The following is an 18,627-nucleotide window of genomic DNA, read 5'->3' as shown; positions in this document are numbered from 1 at the left end:
TGGTTGGTGGTGTGGTCAGCCACACCTGTGACCACACTGCTTGCGGCTACACACGCAATCTGTCTTCACTGTATTCCTAATATAAATCATTCCTGCCTTTTCTCTGTTACGCTTTCTCGTAATTGTTTGCTCTCTCTCTCTCTCTCTCTCTCTCTCTCTCTCTCTCTCTCTCTCTCTCTCTCTCTCTCTCTCTCTCTCTCTCTCTCTCTCTCTCTCTCTCTCTCTCTCTCTCTCTCTGTTCTAATCTCTCCCTGTTCGTATTTAAAGTAGAGGTGAGGGCAAAAGGCGTGAGGGGTCACGAAGGAATACCTTCACTAATGGTCCGTAAATTATCCCTCAGCGTGCTATTGTCGCTCCATCACCTTACCTGCCCCTGCTACACTACGCTGCCACCTGCTGCACCCTTGTCTCTCACGCCAACACCCTCCCACCCTCACTAGGCCTGGCCACCCTAACTTTCCCCACCTACCCCTCCCCCTCCATGGACCCCTATAGGCCAGCATACCTCCCCCCAGCCATCCACGGCCAGGGCACCGACTCGGCCAGCCCCTAGTACCGTGCTGTACTCATCGCTAATTGGGTCGTTCCAACGATCCTCCACTGGTGTATTCTTCCCCCCCCCCCCTCCCCCTGGTCCACCTCCCCCTCACATGGCTTGCTAACGACCCGAACAGCAGCCGACACGCACTCGGCACGACTTCTGTTTTTTTCTAAACAGGATTACTGAGAATGGCGCGTTGGCACACGCGCCCTGACGTCATTTCTCGCCACAATACTCAAGAATATGAACAAGGATTGGGGGGGGGGGGGGGGGTACGGTCATTGTGTGTGTTCACCTAGTTGTGTCTACGGGACAGAACGAGCTCAAGCTCAGGAGCCCCGCCTCGTGGCTTATATATCTGGTACATTTAAACGTCGAAGACAGGTCAGGACTTTTATTTGTACTTGATGTCGTGAAAGATGATAGCTGTCTCCACCTGTGTCTGGAGGTGGCTTGCACCACCTGTGTCTGGAGGTGGCTTGCACCACCTGTGTCTGGAGGTGGCTTGCACCACCTGTGTCTGGAGGTGGCTTGCACCACCTGTGTCAAGAGGTGGCTACCACCACCTGTGTCAAGAGGTGGCTACCACCACCTGTGTCAAGAGGTGGCTACCACCACCTGTGGCCCAACACGCAGCATCTCCTCACTGGGGATTGGCTGTCTCGGCCTACCTCCTCTGTTGCCTTCCTGAGCCTTCGCGTCACCATAGCCAAATAAGAGATGTATATATACTCTCAGGCACATCTCGGGATACCAACCTTGGTACAATGAGTACAGGAGGGGCAATAATTATTAGGTATGAGAATGAGTTCAAGGTGAAGTTGTGAGTAAATGGTGTTATAATGAGCACAGTGAGTATGAGTATATCTATCCACCATGTCTATTTCTTCTATTACTCTTCCCAGAATGTCTAGTCAACTCGTGTATTTCCCAATATATGGTAGAGTGCCTGACTCTCAGTGTCATCATCCATTACTCGTCAAATTCCACACAATCTTTGGCCACTCCGGCGTTATAACACCTTCCAGCCCAGCACATTCAACATATAATGCTCTCTTATGTGCTCATGCAGTCAACACACTGCACAGTATGAAGAGCAACACCTGCCTCGCCACACATGCAGGGGCTCTTGAACAACTCGACAAGATATTGTATTTTCCGGGGTGACAAATCGTGAGAACGGGCTGAGAAATCAGCGGCACATCTGTATTAACGTGTGGGAGGAATTGCTATAAACACAGTGGACGTCAGACCTGATGATGTACATCATCAGGTGATAATGTACATCATCAGGTGATAATGTACATCATCAGGTGATAATGTACATCATCAGGTGATAATGTACATCATCAGGTGATAATGTACATCATGTACATCAGTAGGTTAGGTTGGATTTTGTACGTAGAGGCAAGAGACGAGCCTGGGTAAGACGTCCATTCCCTCACCATAGCCACCGCGATTAAAATTCAATCCCTGTTGGATGAGTGGATAGATATGAGGGTGGATAGGTAGTCTGGAGGATTCAAATATGTGTAAATAGAGGAGGGCGGGGGTGGATGTATAAGTTTTGGATTAAGGCGACCCTTACACTAATTTTTACTTTTGTGTTTATTTTTACTACAACATGGCGTGTACACACACACACACACACACACACACACACACACACACACACACACACACACACACACACACACACACACACACACACACACACACACACACGTACACACACACACACACACACGGAAGGAGGGGCGTGCCAATAAGTGTGTGAGGGGGACACGCAGAGGACTGTCATGATCACCAGGGAACCAGAGTACGTCATGCAGTGTGGGGGCAAGTGTGCATGGTGAGGGGGGGGATGGGATGGAAGGAGCCCTTGCAAGAGGAAAGGGATGGGACAGGATGGGCAAAAGAGGGATACGAGGAGCAAGGAAGGGGCGTGGGGAGGAAGGAGGGAAAGGGGGAGACAGGAGGGGGGAGGGGGGGGGAAGGAAGGGTCATTAAAGGAAAGCAAAGAGCAGAAGAGAGGGGGGAAGGGACATTTGGAGGGAAAGGTGGGAGGGAGAGAGGAGAGAAACCCCTCCTCCTCCCCCCCCCATCCCAGGTAACCGAGGCTTTTACCATCTGCAGATTCACTCCAATCTCTAATGTAATCAATTATATTATCACTATACGCAGTTTAGTAAATCAAATAAAACACTATAATTAATAAAAGTTGTAATAAAAGTCTACGGTGTTTGGTCTTCATGTTTTATTACTTAAAATGTGTTCATTCACAAAATCGGAATAGAATATGCAGAAAACCTGTCTCCCCCCCACCCCCCCGCCCCCCCCCCCCGCCCCCCCCCCCGCCCCCCCCCCCGCCCCCTCCTCCTCAGCCCTGACCTTGAGGTGAATCCGACTCCTCACTCTGACTCCTCTTTCAAGTGATAAAACTTCGGTACATGAATATCTGAAGACATATAGTTTTAAATGTATGTATAAACACATACAAAACAAAGAAATATACTTGCATGTATACACATACATACCTACACACCATACATACAACTTGTATGTTTAATCGTAGTGAAAATCAGAATGAACCTTTAGACTAAAAACTTTTCAAAATGCATAATAAAATTATTAAAATGTATATATCAGTTTAACCTCCCGTAATTATATCTTCCCAAAACCCATTTCTCTTATGACGAAAACAAAAGAGCAACAAGTTTATAAAATCGAGGAAGGCGTCTCCATCAGCTGTTCTAGGTAAACACGGCAAAAACCGTCGACTGAAATATGGCATCGGGGCGGGTTTCGCGCCAAAACGTAGAAAAGCACAAACAAATGAAGCTCGGAACCCGTGTATTAGAACAAATTAACGCGTGACCTCGCTGGCGTCGCCTTCATAACTCTCACCTCTTAATACTCATCCTCACATGACAAAATATATAAATGAGTGTTTGAGTGTGTGTGAGAATGTGAATGTGTAGTAGATATAAGAGGAAAAATACGTCTGGAGTCGGTACATTACACAATCGACGGTTACAAAGGCGGAGTCCAAGAGCTAATGGCTCGATCCTGCAGGTAAATGGTAACTAAAAATAGCAAACTCCCTCCTTCCCCCCCCATCCTCCTCCACAAAAGCTTCGCGCTAATAATCCCATAATGATAGTCTGAGCAACTCGGACACATCCATGTTACTTGCTCCAGGTGTTTCACCCCCGGCATGCTGTTGACGCTGTTGTATAAGATCAGCGGTGATGGTGGTAGTGGGTGGTGGTAGTGGGTGTTGGTAGCGGGTGGTGGTAGTGGGTGGTGGTAGTGGGTGGTGGTAGAGGGTGTTGAGGTATTAAGGAAAGGCATGGGGTTCTACCCCAACCATCCTCTGACACTCGCCAGACAATCGCAAATCGCCTTGTAAAGTTTGACTAGGCTGGCCCCTAGCGTCTGGCCGATAGCATCGGGCCCCCTAGCGGCTGGCTCCCAACCTTGAACATATATTTCCTCCCATGGATATGGATTTTGTAATTTCTACATTTTGATATTTGGGTTCAGTAGTGTGAGAGGCGTCACCAACGTTAAGGGATTTAGTGGTACAAGATGGTAGGTGCTGGAGACGGTAGTTGAGGCGTCGCCGCAGTTAAATATAAACTACTTGACCAGCGTCTTGGTGGAGGGGGGGGGGGGCTTGGCCAACACGCCCCCTCGTGACCGCTAAAGTTTTCAATAAAATGAGTCGCTGCTTTTTGTAAATAAAGCGTAATATAAATAAAGGTGGTGGCATTATTGGTGGTGTCGGGTGGCACAAGTGTCTTGGTTGTACCTGACCCGCAACCATTACCGGTGTCACTGACGTCATCACCTTGTTCACGTGCAGAACATTGACCTTCCTGAAATGTTATTATTACCCCCCCCCCTGGTAGTGTTGACCCCGCGGTCTCTGGGAGGGTTCATCACTGTCGTATAGTTATGACCAGGGGGGGGGGGAGGCGTGAGGCGAGAGTATGTATTATTGATGGTTATGGGGGGGGGGAGTGGTTGGTTGTGACCCCTGTGGCTACCCTCTGGTCATTATGACACCTGTCATCACTCGTGGTTAATCCTGCATGTTGATAGTGACCACGTGTGTGTTAATTGTGTGATAAGCTGTACGTTAATTGTGATGAGGTATGGGTTATACCCACCTCGGCCCCCTCCCACGTTAGTAATCTCCGCCCCCTCCCACGTTACTCACCCCAGCCCCCTCCCACGTTACCCACCTCGGCCCCCTCCCACGTTACCCACCTCGGGCCCCTCCCACGTTACCCACCTCGGCCCCCTCCCACGTTACCCACCTCGGCCCCCTCCCACGTTACCCACCTCGGCCCCCTCCCACGTTACCCACCTCGGCCCCCTCCCACGTTACCCACCTCGACCCCTCCCACGTTACCCACCTCGGCCCCTCCCACGTTACCCACCTCGGCCCCCTCCCACGTTACCCACCTCGGCCCCTCCCACGTTACCCACCTCGGCCCCCTCCCACGTTACCCACCTCGGCCCCCTCCCACGTTACCCACCTCGGCCCCCTCCCACGTTACCCACCTCGGCCCCCTCCCACGTTACCAACCCCGGCCCCTCCCACGTTATCAACCTCGACCCCTCCCACGTTATCAACCTCGACCCCTCCCACGTTACCAACCTCGACCCCTCCCACGTTATCAACCTCGACCCCTCCCACGTTATCAACCTCGACCCCTCCCACGTTACCAACCTCGACCCCTCCCACGTTATCAACCTCGACTCCTCCCACGTTACCAACCTCGACCCCTCCCACGTTATCAACCTCGACCCCTCCCACGTTACCAACCTCGGCCCCCTCCCACGTTACCAACCTCGACCCCTCCCACGTTACCAACCTCGACCCCTCACACGTTACCAACCTCGACCCCTCCCACGTTACCAACCTCGGCCCCCTCCCACGTTACCAACCTCGGCCCCTCCCACGTTACCAACCTCGACCCCTCCCACGTTATCAACCTCGACCCCTCCCACGTTACCAACCTCGACCCCACCCACGTTACCAACCCCGGCCCCCTCCCACGTTACCCAGCATCAACACTGGCAGCCATAGAGGTGGTGGCGACAGCGGGGTGAGTCTGCAGGCATCCTGGCCCGTAGCTCAGTGGTCTTCATCGCGGTACCCCGCTCTCTCTGGGGCACAACATTGGGCAATGCCCAATGACCACAACAATGTACAGGCAACGCCAACAATTCGTCGACGCGACGTCACTAACGTAGCATCAACGTTGACTCGACGTGTAAACCCAGTTTTCGATGTTGCGGCCACTGGGTGATGGAGTAAAGTTTAATCGCCATTGGTGTTGCTCCGACAGTGATGTGGGCCACCCGGCAGATGACCAAGCAAGAGGACAGAGAGGTCTATGTCCGCACCACCTTGAGGGAACTGGTCGTGTACGTCATCTTCCTCATCATCCTCTGTATCTGTGAGTATCTCTCTCACTTCCTACATATTTATACACATTTTTCAAACCCCAAGTTTATTCGTAATTTAATATGTGGGGGGGGGGGAAGGTTTTGTGGCCAAAAAGGGTTTGTATTGAGGTTACGTTAAGCAGTGTTGGAGTGACGGGAATTATTAATTGATGTTTTTTCCTGGGCGTCAGCAGGTGGCCTTCCTTTACGGAGATGACTTGTGTCAGGCGCGGACCTGAGGTGTACACAGAGGTGACTTGCCTCCAGGTGTATGTCCACGGAGACTTTACTCTAGTACTGGACTATGTTCAGGACTAGTATTCTTGGAGCTTGGTCAGTAAGCAATTGTGGTGGCCTTAATAACCCTCCAAAGGCTGATAGGTCTAAGCCCAACACTAAACCAGCGGGTGTCTACGCCAGGCGCTGGCCTCCCCACGTGTTGGCAACACTTCACGGCTCGCATCTCTCATATATTACATTTGCTCCTGCAGTAAAGGTGTCCTGATATAAGGTGAACCCCAGGGATAAGTGCCCGTGCCTGACCACCCATTGCTGTGCATGATGGGCAAATCTTCAGTTCAGTCGGGTTAAAAAGAAGTTGGGTCTGGTCAGTAACATGATGGGTGAGAACTTTGACACAACATCGCCCTTGGTTAGGTCTACGGAAGATTAGGGAGGGTGGGGAGTCAGAGCTCTGCGCTACCTCAGGTTTAGGATGTGGTACAGTGTTGTGAACCTCTGGTCATGGTATACGACTGCAATGCGTCCAAGGGCTCATCGCGAGTTTCTTCGTGAAGGGTGAAACGGAGCGCAAGGCGCTAGGCTTGTGTCACCATTTTGAAGTGGGTAGCGCGCGGCCGGTCGGGTACTTAACCCAGGGGCGCGTTTTCCAGAGCCCCCAATTTATGGGCTATTCATGCCCGTGCCACCTCTTGGGTGGCTTCATCAATCAATCCATACACAGTTTCAAGTGTAGATATGATAGAGCCCAACCCCCGAACGCACAACTAGGTCAGTACACACACACACACAGCTAAATAATCTCGAGAGATGCTCTGAGAAATGGCTACTAGACTTTAACCCTGAGAAATGCATTGTTATAATGATAGAAATCAGAACAAGAAGACCTCACATACAATACAGGATGAAGGGAAGACAACTTCTGAAAGAGAGAAACTTAGGGGTGGACACAACCAGAGATCTAACACCAAAGGCACATGTTTGCAGCATAACAGAGGCAGCATATGCCACACTGGCACACGGCAGGTTATCAAGCCACAATGTAGGACAGATAACAGGAGATGCTCTTTCACCCACAGTTATAGACCATTGGAACTGCCTACCCCCCTAGGCCGCAAAAGACAAGACATCACTTCAGTTTAAATTCCAGATATAAAATATAATCTGGGACGATAGTGGGCTTTTGACAAACCAACGGCTTCCTGTCCTCATCGATGCTACTATGGAGATATTGGCCACCTGGTATGACCACTATGAAGATAGTAATGCTCAGGTAAATTCTGGTAAATATTATCAGGTAGGAGGGGGAAGGATGCACAGGCCACAGGTGATGGGCACACTCATGTACCATGTGACTCAAAAGACAAAATCTGGAAATGGGCATAACTCTTAAGCCTATTACCGGAGGCACACGCCAGCTGGCACACGTGTGCCAGCTGGCGTCATGACGAGCGGGGGGCACACAGCTGGTATACGTTCATAAACGTTTATGAACGTTCGCGTCGGCATGACGCAGCTCGATACCGAAGCTTTCACGACATTGTATACAACCTATGTTAGACCAGTCCTGAAATATGCTGCCTGTGTTGAATCCTAAACTGAAAAAAAGCACAAAACAGAATTAGAGAAAGTCCATAGAAGGGTTGGTTGCTACAAGACTGGTCCCTGAACTAAGAAATTGAAATTGAAATAAGTTTATTGAGGTAAAATACACACAAAGGGATGAGGTAGCTCAAGCTATTCTCACCCCATTCAGTACTAAGAGGACTGAGCTACGAGGGAAGGCTGGGGGGTGGGTGGGTGGGGGGTTAACTAGACCTCGCCACACTGTGGGAGAGATGTTAAGAAGTAACATGGTTAAATCCAATTAACATGTGCTTGGGAGTACCAGGTGTGCGGGGTCCAATCCTCAACACTTCATAGTAAGAGCAGTAAGCGCAATAAACTAAAAACGGGAGGTAATTAAGGCTAACACACACACTACAGTTTCAAGAGCACATGTGATACGAGGCAGTTATACCAATAGGAGATTGAAGGGAGTGAAAGGCGAGACCCAGGAGCTGAAACTCGTCCTGCTAACACGTACAGGTGAGTTACACACATTCCCCCGACCCTTCAGAATGTGTCGAGTGTATACTAATATGTGTTGTGTTTTGGTTGTGGTGGACAGTGACGTACGGGATGACGTCGTCGACGATGTACTACTACACCAACGTGCTCTCCGGGCTCTTCCTGGACACCCCGTACCCGGACAACCAGGGCAGCTACAGGCAGGCCACACTCGTCGCCGACTTCTGGACTGTACGTCCCTACCACTCAAACCCGCTCCTCTGCCTCTCACTCATTGACTTCCTTCTCAAAATACTCATGCCTATGTATAATATTGTGGATGAAGATATTATTAATAATAGGTCATCGGTGTATAATAATTACAAACCCTGTATACATATTAACTAGTTTTTCTGGTGAATTGGATCAGGTAAAACGATGCTAGTAAAGTGGTTATTTAGAAGTACAGTACTAAAGTTCTCCTTAATAATATCTGTGGAGAGAAGCACACTTAACATGGCTTATGATCATGCTTGTGGCTGCACACCTCAACAAGTTTGTCCTTTACATTCAAGGGACAAACGCTGTCCCTAAGCTTCAGAGGCAGCCACTGCCCAACATGAGAGCAGCAGCAGCAGTGTAACGACCACTACCGTCTTGTATAACTGATAAATTATATTTTTATCCTGGCACAGTTTTTGGAGAATGTGATGCTGGACGGGTTATACTGGGAGTCGTGGTATGACCCCGCCACTACCCCTACCGAGACAGATGACAGAAATATACTCTACGAGAACCGCTTACTTGGTCTCCCTCGTATGAGGCAGGTTAGTGGCGTGTCCTACTGGCTTAATTGTGTTTCAATACATTCTTGTAATCTTTTATTAATTGATTTTGACTCTGCCAAATTACTGGTGTACTATCCTTCCTCAGCTCATATTTTTTTTGCTGAAGTACACAGAATGTCTAAATCCAGCTCATGTTCCCTTTTTTATGAGGGGTTTAGGAGCTGTATTTTGAATGCAATACTACCTTATGTTTTTGGCAAGTAGACTGTTGAATTTTTGTTATTTGCCTACGCCTACCTTATTCCCAGTAGTCCCTAGTGAGATGGCTGCAGTGATTGGCGGATGTCGTGGGCACTACACGTGGCTGACAGTGTAGATCATGTGATGTATGTTGGCATGTGATGGAGTAGTTTTGAGCATGTCTTCACGAATTGTAGCCTTAGATTTTTAGTGCAAACGAACGAGTTCTAACACGACAGTGAAGGATATTGGGATAAGTTACTTTTAATATTACTCTTATTAAGTTCATTGGAGAGCCAGGTGGCGGAGCTGTAGGCAAGCTAGGTCTTCCACAAGAAATAACTGCTTCTCCGTCCTGATTTGATTGAATACCGTGTACTTTAGTATTTTAAGCCGCCAGTGTAAGTGATCTGTCATACCATTTAGGTTGGGTCAACCCTCCCAGGAATAGATAGGAGCCAGAGTGTTGTCAAAAAGATGAGGCATGAAAGAAGTGACAGAATGTAGTCACCTAATTGATGCAGCAGGCAGGTCACGACAAATCTTTCCTTATGCTAGTTTTCTCATTGTGTCTTGGCAAGCTTAAAATTACTTCCTCTTGTATATAATGTGCTGTGTATTTAACGCTGGGCCTTTTGGAGAAGTGCTCAGGATTTACTTTATTTAATCCGTTTATCTTTAATGTCGGTATGAAAAATATATTTTCATGTAGTGCAGTAATTAGGATTAACAAACTTAATTCGCCTTCAGATACGAGTGAGGAACGACTCGTGCACAGTTCCAGATGATTTTCAGCGAGCCATAAGGCAGTGCTTCGACGTGTACTCCTCAAGTTCTGAAGACAAAACCCCCTTTGGACCAGGCAACTCCTCAGCGTGAGTAGTGGTAATGGTGGTGGTAGTAGTTGTTGTAGTGGTGGTGGTAGCGGCAGCGGCATAAGAAAAGTGGTGCAGTAAAAGTAGTACTGATGACAGTAGTACTAGCAGTAACCTTCACCATCTTTCAGGAACTACCTTGTACAATGGACACAACATGGATTTGTTAAAAAATAGATCCTGCCTTACAAACTTGCTCACTTTTTTGGAAATGTAACCAGCTCCTCAAAGGCCTTCCGGGAGATGTAGTATACATGGATTATGCTAAAGCTTTTGATAAGGTACCACATGAGGCTGGCAAGGAAATTACAGGCCCGTGAATAAATGGTGAAATGAACAAATCCACAAGGACTGTGATGAGGGTTCGAACCTACGTCAGAGATGATCCCAGGCCACACCTTAATCGACTGAGCTACGACCTGGTATAAGAATTGCAACCGGGAAATCAACTTGACCTACCACGGATCCTGCCGCCTCTCCAAGACACAAACCAGGTTTTTATATAATTCCCCCATGCACCCGAGCTCTGCCAATAAGCTATTCAACCTCTTCGCCCTTACTTCATTACACACAGAAATCACAATAGCGTGATGCATCAAATGAACAAATCCACAAGGGCCGTGACGAGGGTTCGAATCTACATCCGAGAGGATCCCAGACACGCCTTAATCGACTGAGCTATGACATGGTATATGAGATTTCTGTGTGTAATGAAGTAAGGGCAAAAAGGTAGAATAGCTTATTGGCAGAGCTCGGGTGCATGGGGGAATTGTGTAAAAACCTGGTTTGTGTCTCAGAGAGACTGCAGGATCTGTGGTAGGTCAAGTTGATTTCCCGGTTGCAATTCTTATACCAGGTCGTAGCTCAGTCGATTAAGGTGCATCTGGGATTATCTCAGACGTAGGTTCGAACCCTCATCACGGTCCTTGTGGATTTGTTCATTTTACCATTTATTCATGGGCCTGTAATTTCCTTGCCAGCCTCATGTGGTACCTGCAACGACTACCAAATTAATAACATTACATTACAGTAGATTGATGAAGAAAAGACCTTGAAATCAAAATGTACCACTCATCAAAAGTTGCTCAACAGGTGGGAGCAGCAGTCAGAAAAGCTAACCAAACTCTTGGGATAATCAAGTGTACTTTTGACTATAAGGAAAAGAAGGTAATGGTTCAACTTTAGAAATCTCTGGTGCAGCCCCATTTGGATTATTGTATCCAAGCATGGAGACCTCCTTTTCAAAAGGACATAGCTGCTCTGGAGAAAGTGCAACACCGAGCAACAAAAGTCATTCCAGAGCTAAGTCATCTCTCATATCAGGAATGCTTGAAGCCCACAGGGTTGACAACACTGCAAACCAGGCATGACAGGGCAGATCTCATTGAAATTTTTAAAATGCTGAACAAGTTAGATGATGATGATCCAGATATTTTCTTCAAAAAGTCAGATGTAACACAAACAAGGAGCAACTGTTTCAAGCTCAACAAGCCACAATGTAGGACCAAGATCAGGAGATGCTTTTTCACCCACAGGGTTAGTAACCCATGGAACCACCTACCCACCGAGGCCGTAAATGCCAAAAAACTCTTGTTTTAAGATATATTTATATTTATTTATTTATTTACTGTATATACTTACTATATTGAGTTCCCTGTTGGGTTATTTGTGGACCTTACTATATGAGTTCCCTGTTGGGTTATTTGTGGACCTGCGTAAGGCTTTTGACACTGTCAACCACCAAAACCTTCTTCTTAAATTACATCATTATGCAGGTCACTCCCTGCAATACTTTTTTTCTTTGAGATATATACAAGAGTTGTTACATACCTCAAATCTTACCTTACTGACAGGCTCCAGTATGTTTCTGTGAATAAGTCAATTTCTCCCACCCTACCCATCAACATTGGTGTTCCTCAGGGCAGCATACTTGGCCCTCTCCTCTTTCTCATCTACATTAATGACCTTCCAAATGCCTCCTGACACCTCAAACCAATTCTATTTGCTGACAACACAACCTTCATTTATTCCAGTCCTGACCCCATAGCTCTTAATGTCACAGTGAATACTGAGCTAAATAAAGTCCATCTTTGGCTAACTGCCAACAAACTCACCTCAACATTGACAAAACTTTCTATATTTTGTTTGGCATTTTGTTTTTTGTTTTTTTTATTAAATATGAGGTACATCTGCATTAGTGCAGCTACCCTAGACTATATGAAGTAGAGTACAGTGTGTCAAAAAAAAAGAGCTAACTAAGTGATGCTAAAAAATCCCCATCACACAGGATGGTTAGTCATACAGAGGCATGTGATAAGCAGTCTGCACTGGCAGACTCTGGATGCATTTTGAGGATATCATCAACACAAGATTAAATAAGGTAGCAGTGGTAATAAAAGTCCCCATCTCGCAGGATGGTTAGTCATACAGGGCTATATGTTTAGTAGCCGGCACTGGCAAATTTTGGGTACACTGTGAGGATATCTTCAAGAATACGAGAGTGGCAATAAATCCTCAAATCAAATAAATCTCAGGATAAATAATACCCAAATTTGTAACAAAATAGATGGCAAATTCCTTAGCGTTCTCATTGACCACAAACTGAATTTCCAGGGACACATTCTAAATATATCAAAAAAAGTTTCAAAAACTGTTGGCATTCTTTCTAAGATCAGATATTATATACCCCGCCCTGCCCTGGTGACGCTCTATTACTCCCTCATCTTTCCTTATCTCAACTATGGTATTTGTGCTTGGGGTTCTACTACCCAAAATAATTTACGTCCTCTAATTACTCAACACAAAGCTGCTATTAGGACAATATCCAACTCTGGCCCCAGACATCACTCGGTACCCCTACTCAAATCTCTGAATATGTTAGATATTAAGTCACTGCACATCCTCTCATGTGTATTATATATATATATATAAAATGCTGAACTATAATACCAATCCTGACCTTAAAAGCTTCATTAAAGGTTGTAACAGAACCCATGAGCACCACACCAGAAACAAATATCTTTTTGATATTCCAAGAGTACAACTTAATCAAACTAGAAATGCTCTACAAATCAAGGGATCCAGAATGTGGAATAACCTTCCCAATCATGTTAAAAGACTGTACCTCTATCAAGCAGTTTAAGATAAAAACTAAGCACTACCTAATTAACTCCCTGTAACCTACCTTTCCCCAATAATGTCAACCCATGTCTGTTATTTTTTTAAACAATGCTGTTTGTCGACCAAATTGTATTTTTGCTGTTTTTCTGCCATGTTCCCCCCTTTTTTATTTTTATATTTTATCAACACATTTTATACTTTAATCTCAATTAGTATTAAGTTTTAGTTTTTAGCGTTTTTCCTGCCCGAAACGCTTTGCGTAATAGTGGCTTTAGGCATTGTATGTACTAGCTCTATCTATAAATTCATCAATATTTGTATCACCCCTTGTATGTATGTACTTTACCTGAATAAACATTTGAATTTTGAATTTGAAATTTTTGAATTTACTCTTATCTAGCTAAACACAATATACTTAGCTCTTGCTAATATACCTGGAAAAGATAATCAAGGCAAATGTGGGGGACCTTCAACAAGCTGCCGGCTTCCTGTCCTCAAAGACAGGAATATATAGTGTATATATAGTGTACTGTGTAATAGTAGACTAGTAAAAATCGTAATTGTTATACCTGTAATAATGAAGAGAGATTTTTCTGTCTCAATCAATAAATTGCCAAGAATGCTCACCTAAATACCTGTACTCCTCACAGATGGATATACTACACGGAAAAGCAGATGAACAGCACGAGCACTTGGGGAAAAATTGCCACATACTCTGGTGCAGGGAGCTATCAGGTGAGTCATCCTTCCCCAGATTGTATGTAGCTTTACTTTTAATACTACTTGACTACTTAAAAAGTCCTATATAGTGGTGCTCATGACCAAAAATTTGTTTACTAAACCAATGCCAAAAAACTGCATATGGCAATTTGAGCACAGCAGGTAATTGCACACAGTGACTGGAGCCATATAAAGGGTAAATCAAAGTTAAAAATTAAGAAATATTAATTGGGCCTTCTTTGTAAAGATTTCTTACAGTTTTTACCATAATATTATGTAGATGCATCTTTGGAATGCCATTATTAATTCATACTATAATTACCATAATATGGAATGCCATACCGGTAATTAATAATTATGTATCGGTTTGACACTTTCAACGTGTGTGTGATGGTGAAACATAGGTTCTTAATGAAAATTTGTCATATAACCCCCTGGGAGCATATATTTTGGAATTAATTTAACACTTAGATACTGTATTGGGCGATCACAATAACGTGGCTGAAGAATGTTGACCAGACCACACACTACAAGGTCAACATACTGTATTGGGATTTTGGCCCACCGAGTGTACAGTATCACCATTTTTCACTATTTATTGCATTTTATTTTTGTTGTGACCCAAGATGAAAGTAAATATCTTTTTGCTTGTACTGTACTGTTTATAGATTTACCTGAATTTACCTCCATCTCATCTCACTAGTGGTTTCAATGAGGACAAGAAGCCAGTGGTTTGTTAAAGGTCCTGCCCATTTGTCCTGATGGTTTTATCCAACTGGGTTTGAATTGTAGCAATTATTTGGCATTTACAGCTTCGGCAGGTAGGTGGTTCCATGGGTTTGTAACCCTATGTGTGAAAAAGCATCTGTTCCATCCTACATTGTGGCTTTTTAGTTTATAAAGCTATCTGACCTTTTAAAGAAGTCTGGATCCATATCCTCCAAATTGTTCAGTATTTCTAAAGTTTTGATAAGATCAATCTTGTTATGTCTAGTTTGCAGTGTTGTTAACCCTGTGACCCCCAACCATTCTTGGTACTGTATGAGAGTCAACTTAGTTATAGGATTAATTTTATTGCCAAGTATTGAACTTTCTCCAAAGCAGATATGTCCTTCTGAAGAAGAGGGCTTCATGCTTGGATACAATATTCCAAATTGGAGTGCACCAGAGATTTATTCATTTAAATAACTACCTTCTTTTCCTTGAAATCAAAGGGTTATTTAACTATTCCTAGGGTTTGGTTAGTCCTTTTTTTTACTGCAGTTCCCACTTGTGCAACTTTCAGTGATTGGGGATTCTGATTCGAAGGTCCTTTTCTTAATCAATCTGCTACAAGGTAATGGTATTACAGCACAATTAGAGCTATGGTACTCTGACAATGTTAAACATGGAATGCTGAAACTTCATGTCTATTTCTGTGTCTTACAGACTTTCTCTAATGGTACAGCACCATCTGTTTAGTGTGCCCTAAACACACTATTAGGGTATATAATTATATATTCATTGACTCTCTAATTGACTAAAAATTTGAAGCGATACAAAGCCACCAGTACCACTATACCACCTACCTTTGCTCTCCTGTATTTATTACCCTAGTCAATACTCCTTTTACTAGCCTGTACTTTTTATACAGTAATTTGCTTTTTACTTTGTTGGGAACAAGATGTTGTTGTTAAAGATTCGCTACCCGGAACAGAGTTCCAAGCAGCACGGGCTATGGTGAGCCCGTTGTGGAACAAGAAGCCTGTGTATATATACAGGTATATGCTTAAGGCTTATATCAAGGTCCCCCCTTAAAATTTAACTTGTGGGGCCTTCTTCAGGTTGCAACCCCACAACAGTTGACTAACTCCTGGGTACCTATACATTCTGTTCACTTAAAGGTGAACAGAGGCAGTAAGAAAAAGGAAACGTGCCTAACGATTTCTGTCCCACCCAGGAATCGAACTTGGGATTCTCGATTGTGAGTCAAGAACAAACCCAACTGTACCCATTGCATTCATCGTGACCTGTGACAGCCCAAATATACCTTTCTCAGTTGTCATCATGGAGTTGAACCATAACTGGCTAAAAATGGCCTCAATGTTGCTAATTTAACTGACAACAACTCATGAATGCTAATCTTCTCACTTTGTTGCAGTCACTTCTTAAAAGATGACGAAATACCTGATTTATCTGAGTGCCCTTAACCTCAGTGGCCTCGATGAGGACAGGAAGCTGGCAGCTTGTCGAAGGTCCCTCCATTTGCCTTGATGATCTTTTCTAGGTGAATTTTAAACCTCAACATGGTTTTGGCAGTTACTACTTCGGTGGGTAGGTAGTTCCATGTGTTAATAATCCTGTGGATGGAAAAAGCATCTCCTGTTGTCAGTCCTACATTGTGGCGTGTTGAGCTGGAAACTGTTGCTCCTTGTTTGTTACATCTGACCTTCAGAAGAAAATATCTGGATCAACATGGGGCCCTGACAGCTGAGGTGACAGCGCTTCGGATTCGTAGTCCTGAGGTTCCGGGTTCGATCCCTCTTGGAGGCGGAAACAATTGAGCAAAGTTTCTTTTGCCCTGATGCTCCTGATCATCTAGCAGTAAATAGGTACCTGGGAGGTACCTATTTGTACCTACTACAAATGACAGCTGCTACGGGCTGCTTCCTGGGGGTGTGTAACAAAAGGGAGGCTGGTTGAAGACCAGGCCGCAGGGACGCTAAGCCCCAAAATCATCTCGAGATAACATCCTCTAATTTGTTCAGTATTTTAAAAGTTTCAATGAGATCTGCCCTGTCATGCCTGGTTTGCAGTGTTGTCAGCCCTGTGACCTTCAAGCATTCCTGATACAAGAGATGACTTAGCTCTGGAAGGACTTTTGTTGCTTGGTGTTGCACCTTCTCCAGAGCAGCTATGTCCTCCTAAACATGAGGTCTCCATGCTTAGATACAGTAATCCAAATGATTTATACAGTTGAACCATTACTTTTTTTTTCCTGTAGTTGAAAATACGCTTGATTATCCCAAGAGTTTGGTTAGCTTTTCTAATTGCTGCTCCCACCTGATGAACAACTTTTAATGAGTGGTGCATTTTGACTCTTAAGTTCCTTTTCTATTCTTCATCAATCTACTGTAATGTAATGCTATTAATTTGGAAGTTGTGGTGTAGGTTGTTGTGCCCCACATGCATGGTCTTGCATTTTTCGATATTAAAAAGCATTTGCCAGTCTTCTGACTAATTGTGAAGTTCATGTAAATCTCTTTGTAAGGCTTTAACATTATTAGCATTTCTCACTTTACCATAAATCTGTCATTTCTTTTTATTTATTTATATATAAAACAAGAGTTCTTACATTCTTGTAAAACCACTAGCACTCATGGCGTTTTGTGCAAGTCCTTAATCCGAATTTCCCCCAGAATACGACCCGCTAAATCATTTAGCAATCAGGTACACATTCACTGCTGGGTGAACAGAGGCTACAGTTAAGGATTGGTGCCCGGTTAATCCTCCCCGGCCAGAATACGAACCCAGGCCAAAGAGCTTGCGAAGCACGGGGCGAGTGTCTTATTACTGTGCCACGGGGACTGCATAATGTAATGTAATGATTTGGGTATGAAAATACGTACAGTATAGTACTTTTAATGTAATTTATCAATGAAAATGTTCTATTACCTTCAACAACTGCATATTTTTAAAAATGTGCATACATATTTACAAGGGTCCTGGTAATATAGTCGGGTTCGTTCTGAACGCACAGTTGATTGTTCCGGGTTCCGGATAGAAATGATAGGGCGCATTTCCTTTCACCTAATGGTCTGTTCACCTAGCAGTAAGTAGGTACTTGAGAGTAAGTCAGCTTGTTGTGGGGTTACATCCTGGGCAGGGTCAGTAATTCGACTTGGATGGAGAGGAGCCTCGATAAAAGCCTAACGTATATGAATACACTGGTTTCCTGTCCCATGACACAGTGAATTATTATCATCATTATATGTTCTGTATAGATGTTGCCTCAAGTTTTGTTCGTATTATGAGTTTTAAACATTATATACTTCAGTACCATAATGTTTTTCTTCTATTTTCAGGACCTTGCTTTATTCAGAAATGAAACTGAAGCTATAATTGCCGATCTTAAAGAAAACCTGTGGATTTCAAGAGGGACCCGAGCAGTCTTTATCGACTTCACCGTCTACAATGCCAACATTAATCTTTTTTGTGTGATCAAGTAAGAATAAGTTGGTGATAACTTTTCTCTAATTGGTTATACTCTAATTTTCTTCTTTGGTTCTGCTCAAATGAGAGCATTTTTTTGATAGTTTATAATTTCTTTCAACATTTGTTAAAGATTGCTGCTCTGAGAGTCAAGTGTTGTTTATTCCAGTACTGTATTTGTGTCACTGTGTTTAGTCTTGTGGTTACCTGTGTTATTTTTATTGTCTTATGGTTTTCCCTTACATCATTCTGTCTGGTATTTAGGCTTTCCTTTACTTGTGTTATTCTGTCTTGTGACTTTCCCTTCTTGCCCACATGTTGCCTGAAACACTGTGTGTACTAGTAGCTTTAGGCATAGTATATACTAGCTCTACCTAGAAATCCAACATTCTGTTTGTAA

The 18,627-nt window shown here is 44.5% G+C and overlaps 1 protein-coding gene across 3 annotated transcripts in view; it reads left to right on the top strand.

Moving 5' to 3' along the window:
• LOC123774986 (polycystin-2) overlaps positions 1–18,627 on the top strand; it is a 69,641-nt gene that overhangs the window by 33,291 nt on the left and 17,723 nt on the right. For all 3 annotated transcript variants that reach the window (XM_045769717.2, XM_045769690.2, XM_045769727.2), the window contains exons 3-8: positions 5,905–6,015; positions 8,415–8,545; positions 8,989–9,120; positions 10,072–10,196; positions 13,967–14,051; positions 18,101–18,240. In XM_045769717.2, the coding sequence (XP_045625673.1) occupies positions 5,905–6,015; positions 8,415–8,545; positions 8,989–9,120; positions 10,072–10,196; positions 13,967–14,051; positions 18,101–18,240 (724 nt within the window). The remainder of the gene's footprint in view (positions 1–5,904; positions 6,016–8,414; positions 8,546–8,988; positions 9,121–10,071; positions 10,197–13,966; positions 14,052–18,100; positions 18,241–18,627) is intronic.

Source organism: Procambarus clarkii, chromosome 10 (assembly GCF_040958095.1).
Source record: "Procambarus clarkii isolate CNS0578487 chromosome 10, FALCON_Pclarkii_2.0, whole genome shotgun sequence".
NCBI lineage: Eukaryota > Metazoa > Arthropoda > Malacostraca > Decapoda > Cambaridae > Procambarus > Procambarus clarkii.
This window is presented reverse-complemented; position numbering and strand designations above follow the sequence as displayed.